The sequence below is a fragment of the Serinus canaria genome, chromosome 14 (genome assembly GCF_022539315.1).
Source record: "Serinus canaria isolate serCan28SL12 chromosome 14, serCan2020, whole genome shotgun sequence".
NCBI classification, from domain to species: Eukaryota; Metazoa; Chordata; class Aves; order Passeriformes; family Fringillidae; genus Serinus; species Serinus canaria.
The window spans coordinates 11032852-11040351 of record NC_066328.1 but is presented as its reverse complement, the minus strand read 5'-3'; the positions used below and the strand labels follow the sequence as shown (position 1 = coordinate 11040351).

The following is a 7500-nucleotide window of genomic DNA, read 5'->3' as shown; positions in this document are numbered from 1 at the left end:
ATTTCAATTTGACACCCCAGCCTTTCATGCTAATTCTATTATTGTAGGAAGTTTATGTGATTTCATATCACTAGAAATCGGTAATGTATAATAACCCTTTGGGCAAGAAACTGAATCCCCGCAGCAGCCACCGGGAAAATAATTACTTTCATATCAAAACTCTGCAGGAGCTGGCCGGGTCCCGTAGCCTGCAGCTCCTAACCTCGGATGGGAGGGGTGGGCACCGGGAGGCTATAAATGAATAAATTTGTTAAGCAATAAACACACACACGCACACACACAAAGAGGGCTTAAAGGAAAAAAAAAAAGGAAAAAAAATGTAAAAAGAGAGGGAAGAGTCACACAGCCAGACCAGGCGGTAGCGAGTTTTAGAGCCTTTATTTATCAAAAATTTTACATATATAAATATTCTTAGACATTTTTGCATTTTACAAGGGTTCTGAGGAGTTCCGTTGTTGTCGCGGTACAGTTTGTCACACCACAAAGTCCAGCTGCTGCTAAGCCTTAACAAACAATTTTCCTTTTTTTTTTTTCTGTTTTTACCCCTTTTTTTCTTTCTTTTTTTTTTTTTTTTTTTCCTTTAAATATAAAACCCAAAAAGCTCTAACTGATCACCTGAATCGACCTGTGATAAACTCTAGGGAGACGAAGAGCCGCTCTCTCGGCTGCGCCGCCGCCTCCCGCGAGCAGCGGGCGCGGCGTGCGTGGGGTGAGAGGGGAAGCGCTTCCCCCCGTTCCTCACGGGTGACGGGCGCGGGGTGCCGCTGACGTTCTCGGCTGCTTTTTTTTTTTTTTTTTTTTTTTTTTTTTGTTTTGTTTTGTTCTATTTTACTTTTGTTTCGATTTTTTTTTTCATATTGTTTGTTTTGTTTTGGCCGTCCGGTCAGTCCATGTCCACCTCCTCGCCGTCGGCGGGGCCGCAGTCCGATCTGTCCCTGGCTGTGCTGGCGTCCCGCGCCCGGACCGGCGACTCGGGCCGGGGGAAGCTGCCGCCCTCCGCGGGTGCGGCCGCCGCCGGGTCACCTTGCGCGGCTCCGGCCGGCGCGGGGGGCACCGAGCCCGCCGTGTCCGTGGGGCCGGGGCCGGGCTGAGCACCCGCGGGCGCCGGCTCCGCGCCGCAGCCGGGCGGGCCGGGGTTGGCGGCGGGCAGCGGGGAGTCCCGGGGGGGCTGGCCGGCCTCGGGGCCCGGGCTGGCCTTGAGGGCGGTCTGCGGGACGAGGAAGCCCAAGGGCTGGGTGATGGGGTAGAGCAAGAAGTGTCCTTTGCCGATGAGGGTGCGGGGGGCGCAGGGGGGCAGGCTGGGGAAGTCCGGGGCTGCCTTGCGGCGGGGCGGTGAGTCGGAGAGGAGGCTCTCCACGCTGAACGGGTTGAGCTTGTGGAAGCTGCCGGCGCCGCGGGGCCCCCCCGCGCCCCCGCTGCCGTCCCCCGACGGGGCGGCCGCGCAGTCCTTGTCGGGCGGGCGCTGGAGCCGCCCGCTCCCGCTTCTTTGGCTGGGGTAGAAGGGCTCGGCCGTCTGGTCGCAGGTGCCGGGGGGCGGCTCGGAGGGGGCGGCGGCGGCGGGGAGCGGCGGATGGGGCGGCGGGGGCTGCCCGCGGGGTTTGGCCTCAGGCGGGGCGGGCGAGAGGCCTCCCCCGCCGCCGCTGTCGCTGTCGGAGCTGGGCGTGCTGTGGAGGGAGAGGGCGCTGGGAGAGTGCGGGTGGCGGCTTTGGCTTTTGAGTAGCTTCTTCTCGTGCTTTCTCTTCTTCTTCTCCATCTTCTCCAGCTCCTTCCGGGCGATTTCCTCGGGGTCCATGGGCTCCCCGCTGCACGTCGTGGGGTGAGAGTTGTGAGCCGGCCGCCCCGGGCCCTTCTTCGTGTTCTCTTTCTTTCTCCATTTGGCCCGGCGGTTTTGGAACCAGACCTACACACCGAACAACGAGAAGCAATTAACACCCAGCGCACCGGCCCCCCGCGGTGGCCAGGGCGGAGGGAGGGGGACGGGGGGGAGAAGCGCAGCTCAGGCCTCCCTCGTCCACCCCTTCGAGGCGCCGGCAGCCCCCTTCCAGGACCAGGGCCTCTGAGAAACGGAGAGCAGGGGAAGGGGCAGGAAAAGATATCCACACTTCTTTAAAAGGGCAGGGAAAAAACAAAAAGCAAGAAGGGGGTGCACACTCACGCACACACACGCTGCACCCTGCCCGAACCGGCGCCACGGGGAGAAGAAGGGATTCCACAGCTCCCCAGGCTCTTCCCCGTGGCCGAGGGGTGCAGAAGCACCGATCGCTGGCCCGATTCCCCCGCAGCAGCACGCAAAATGCGATAAACACCGCACAATAAGCGGCTGGAAGTGAGGGGGTGAGGGGGGGACACGACGGACGGTGCCTCGCCCAGACGTGCGGAGTTCGACCTCCTGCTCCTCCCGGGAACCCGAGCAGAGGAGCTGGATCAGCCCAAAATGGGGTTTGGTTGGGTTTGTTACAGAGAGATAGGAGAGAAATTAAATTAATTTAAAACCTCTCCGCTCCGGCCCTGCTCCCGCCTGCCTTGGCAGGTCCCCGGTGTCCCCGCAGCCCGCGGGCACACGCGTCCCTCCTCGCCCCCTCGGGGCTGCTGGCAGCTCCTGTCCCGGCCGGAGCACGACCCCAGCTCGGCAGCACCGTGCCAATCCCGGTGCCCGATGCCGGCTCCTTCCCCGGCCGGGCTCCGCAGGCTCCCCGAGCACGGCGAGAGGCGGCTCTGGGAGCAGGCGCGGGTGGGAAAGCGGCTGCAAGGACACGGTGAAGCAAAGACCGCGGACAACGGCGCTGCCTCATCCCGGGGGGCTCGTCCCCGGCTCCCGGGGTGGATTTAAGGACGAATTCTCCGCACACGCAGCCCACGCGAAGCCTCCCCCGCACGGCCGCGGGTTCCGGCGAGGTGCGGGGCCGCAGCTCGGCCTCGCCGCCCGTTCGCAGCCACCGCGGCACTAAACAGCATCCCGAGATCCAAAAGCTACCCCGCATCCCCCCATCCTTTTTTTTTTTTTGGAAGATCCGCTGAAGCAGATGGGTGCTTCCCCTCCCCGTCCCGCACCGCCAAGGGCCTGAGCAGCTCGTTAAAATTAAGTTTTACAAGTTTCACTTGCTCTCGATGCATCTACGAGCTTTATTGACATTCTCCAGCATACCCTGGCCCGTGATTAAGCCTCATATTTGCATGCTAATTTTCTCGCCCTTGACTCATTTAAGAAAAATGTTTACAGTGGAAAAACATACTAAAAAATGTTAGGGGAAGCCAGGGTGGGATGCTACACATCTCGTTTTGCAAGATTAAATAAAATAGGGCTATAATAATAATAATAACGATAAAATAAGACAGCCAACAGCAGCGCAAGGCAGGGAACAAAAGGGCCGGGAGGCTGCGGCCCAAGCGCACAGGGCCCGTCCCGGAGAGGGGTCCGAGGGGCCTCCCCGGGGACTGCTCGGCGCAAGGAGAGGGCAGGGGGGGAAAAGGAGGGGGCACACGTTTTTTACCTGCACTCTGGACTCCACCAAGTCTAGCCTGAGAGCCAGAGCCTCTCGCATAAACACGTCCGGGTAATGACTCTCATTAAACGCCTTTTCCAGCTCCTCGAGCTGCCAGCCAGTAAAATTGGTGCGGGTTCTTCTTCTTTTACAGCCAGGACTTTCCTTGTCCGGATCACCCGAGTCTGAAAAAGCAGAAATACCCTCAGGTCCCTGGGAGACAGGCCTTCTCCCCCCCTCCCTGCCATTCACAGGAGCCTTTTAACTTTTGTGCTCGGTAGCGTTGGTAAAAGAGCGGGATTATTCACACACCTGCGCTAAAAATGGGGAGGAACCCGATCTGCCCTCGCCTCCTCCGAAAATGTACTTTACAGAACATTTATTCCTGAAGGAAGCTCTCCACAGGCACTCAGCTGGCAGAGAGAGAGAGAGAAGTTCCAATATTTGCTCCAACCACCAAAGGTTTCATTAAAAATTAAAAATAAAAATAAAAGCCTCCCCCTCTTTCCCTTCCCCAGCCCCTCCGGAGCACCTGCGTGGGGCACAGCTCACGGGCCGTTCCACGCGGGACCCCGGGTGCAGGGCGGCCCCTGGGCCTCCCGCAGTCCCCCCGAGCACGGGCGGGCGTGGGGCTGGGATGTTCGCAGCCTCTCCGAGTACCTACAGCTCCAGGCTGGGGATTTTCAGCCCCGGCTGCACCTCCCCTAATGTTTTCTGCCAGGTGTGGAAATTAAGAAAAATCATAATAATAGTAATAATTATAACAATTTGTGTTTAGTTGAGGTGCAGTGTGGGGCAGCTCCAGGGTTAACCAGAAGGATGTTGGGGCGACAGAATGTTTTAGTAGCTGAACAATAGCGGTGCCACAGGCCGGTGGGAGGGAAGGAGGGAGAACGTTTCCCTTTGGTTAAATCGTATTAAAAAATAATTATTACCGCTCTTCGTTCCCCAAACCCCAGAGATCCCCATTATTATTTTTATTATTATTATCTTTTAATGGTATGATCCGAGCTGCCGCACGATGAACTTTGGGGGAAGGCACCGGGCCGGGCCCGCTATTGTTCAGGGCACACGCGTGGCCCTGCGCCGCTGGGAGCGGGGAACGGTCTCAGCGCTCGGACCGGAGCCGTCCGCCCCCTCGGGGGGCCAGCACAGCCGCTTACCCTCCCCCCCGAGACACCCCAAAATCCGCAGATGAGGACAACGGGGCTACGGGGGTGCGGTGCTGCTCTTCCTCCGCGCTGACACGCTCCGGGCGGGGAGCGGCGGTCGGTGGCGGGGTGGGGGGGGCGGGGGGACACCCGCGACACGGGGCCGCTCCTACCTGCGAGCTTGAAGGGCTGGCTGTCCCCGCTCACCCCGCAGCCGGAGGGGATCAGCGGCGCCGGGTTGACCACAGAGGCGGCGCAGGAGCCGCTCAGTAATCCATCGATGGAGAAGGGCACGGAGGCGGCCGCCGACTGCAGCTGGTGCCCGGCCAGCTCGTAGACGTGGTGGTGCCCGAGCGGGTAAGGGAACCCCACCATCCCCCCGAACTGGGCATGAGGATGCTCCAGGATGCGGCTGTCCATCATGGGGGCGGCTCTAGGGCGGGGGGTGCCGGCGGGGCTGGGGGCGCTGGCGGCGGGGCGGCTGGGGCCGGGGGTGCTGCTGGCGGAGGAGGCGGCGCGGCGAGGGGCTCATGCTGCAGGGCGCCGGGCGCTTTAACTTTATCAACATCAGGCTCCCAATAATTAGCTCAGGCTGGGGGAATTTGGGACCAATAAGAAACGTTAATCGGTCCTGACGTCAGAGACGTGCCAGTGTGGGGAGCAAACGTTTTCCATATCGATTGCTAATTATACCTGACATCCAGCCTCAATAAACAATATCAGAGCTGTCACAACACGACGAGGGGGGCTTTGATACGAACTCCAGCCCGAGGAGGGCGGCGGGGGCCGGGCGGGCAGGGGGTGCGGCGGGCAGGGGGGGCGGAGGGGAACGCGCGGATCTGCCTGATACCCGGTTAAATACTAAACAGTCGGAGTTACACACACACGGCCTCCCCCCCCCACCCCTCCAACCCACCCTCTTCCCCCTTGTCCCCTCCCCTCGCCAAATCACTAATAGATTTCCCTTTAAAACATTCACCAGCGTGTTGTGGGGATTTTTCACCAGAAATGCTCTACTCTCTGAACCTTTAAAGTGATGTTGCTCCAATTACAGAGAGACATTGAGCGGCAAATAGACTGATCCAATAATAGGAGATTCATCATCCGCTCTTTCCAGAGCTGTCACATTGAATTTAAAACTACAAGCCTTTTCATCTCCTCTCCGGCTCTATAACAGGGGAGAGGGGAGGGGGGCAGAGGGAAAAAATGGGGGGGGGGGAAGGAAAGGAAGGAGAAAAAAATGAAAAAGGAAGAGCCGTTTACAGCGTTTAGGAGGAGATTTGAGCATATCAATCGAAATCATAATTAATGCAATCTCCTATCGATTCGGCCACGGACACCCACCCCTCTCCAGCAGTCACCACAACCTTTGAATTGTGAGTGCTGCCACGACCAGAAGCAACCTCTGATCGCTAAAGAGGAGGCCAAAAACTAGTACTACTAATAATTTTTAAAAATTAAACCCGAGCAAAGTTCCCATCCCTACATCCCTCCCATTTCACCTTCCCCCCTTCTCCGTTGGAGCACACCCCACGCTTCATCCCTCCAGTCACCTACAGCCCCCAAACAGCCGCCAAACTGGTCCTAATTCAATTACGTCTCCATAGAAGTTTTCACCCAGATAAAACATTCCTAGATTCCCCCGGCGAATAATTTAAGGGACGGTTCTCCGGCAAAGCGCGGGGCTGGGGATCCCCAGTTTTGTGCCCTCTCCCTGTTAGAGGAACACTTCCCAAGCTCCCAGGAGAGAGGAAGAGGGGGCACTTCCCAGCCCCTCCCATCCCGAGCCCTCTGTAGCCGAGCTGGAGGTCCCCTGGGCCCGGGACCCAACCTGGCGACCCCCGGGAGGGTGAGAAGAGGGGCCCGGGGAGAAGCAGCGTTTGCGTTGAACAAAGAGCAGAGGGAAAAGGGCCGGGCCGGGCAATCAGACAGGGGAAACTCTTTAAATCTTCCTGGGAGGTTCGTGCGGAATTAAATCCTTGGAGTCGGGGGGCGGGCACGGTGGGGTGAGAAAGGGAAAGAAATAAAAATAGGTAGGAAGGAAAAAGGAGAGAGAAGGGAAGGGGAAAGAGAGAGAGAGACACTTTATCTCTGGAAAACACAGAAATAGATTTTCCAGTTATAAAATATCCAGTCAAGATGATCCATTTCCTAGCGCTGGTTTGTATGGGTATGGGAGAGGGGGAAGTTAAAATTGAAATAAAAAGGAAGTCGAGTCTCTAATCTGTGCTGTCTGTCCGGAGCTGTATTTATTCACCTAATTGAATGCCATACAATATACTGCTGTATTATTGCTGTTCCCTCCCTCCCCCCTATAGATTAGTTTAATTATGGTCTCCCTGCCTCTGCTTAGAGCTAAAAGGTAGTTTGAATTTGGACTACACAGCCCTAACAGAAATAAGAAAATGATGGGGTTGGTATTAATTCTGGGGTCAAGGGCTTCACTTTTCACCATAATTTAATTTCTTTCTCTATAAATACTAAATGTAAACTGTGTCCACTGGACCAAATTTTGCCTGTAGCAATAAATGCCTCATTTTCTGTAGGATTTCAGGAGAGGAATGCGAACGGGACGTGTTTCTGAATACAGAATGGTAATCAATCCAGCACAGAACAAGAGAGGGGGGACTTTTCTCTCTCTCCCTCTCTTTATTATAATGAATTAATTCGACTTTATTTATCCCATTTTCTGGAGCTGACAGAATGTTAATTTGAGTTGAAATTTCTCTCGCCTCTCACTCCCTGACCCCTGGCCTCCAGATTGGCGTGTTGTAATAACCTGAATCTTTCAACAGAAGCCCTGATAATTGTTACCTTATTAGCATGCAAATTGTTTAATTAATATTATTATGGAGAAGCATACAATC

The 7500-nt window shown here is 56.5% G+C and overlaps 1 protein-coding gene across 1 annotated transcript; it reads right to left on the bottom strand.

Annotated features, from left to right (window-relative positions):
* Positions 1-883: 883 nt before the first annotated feature.
* On the bottom strand, positions 884-5056 carry UNCX (UNC homeobox). The gene is made up of 3 exons (XM_050980224.1): positions 4807-5056; positions 3492-3667; positions 884-1900 (listed from the first exon to the last, which is right to left on the bottom strand). The coding sequence occupies exons 1-3, from the start codon at positions 5054-5056 to the stop codon at positions 884-886; spliced, it is 1443 nt and encodes a 480-aa protein (XP_050836181.1).
* Positions 5057-7500: the final 2444 nt, after the last annotated feature.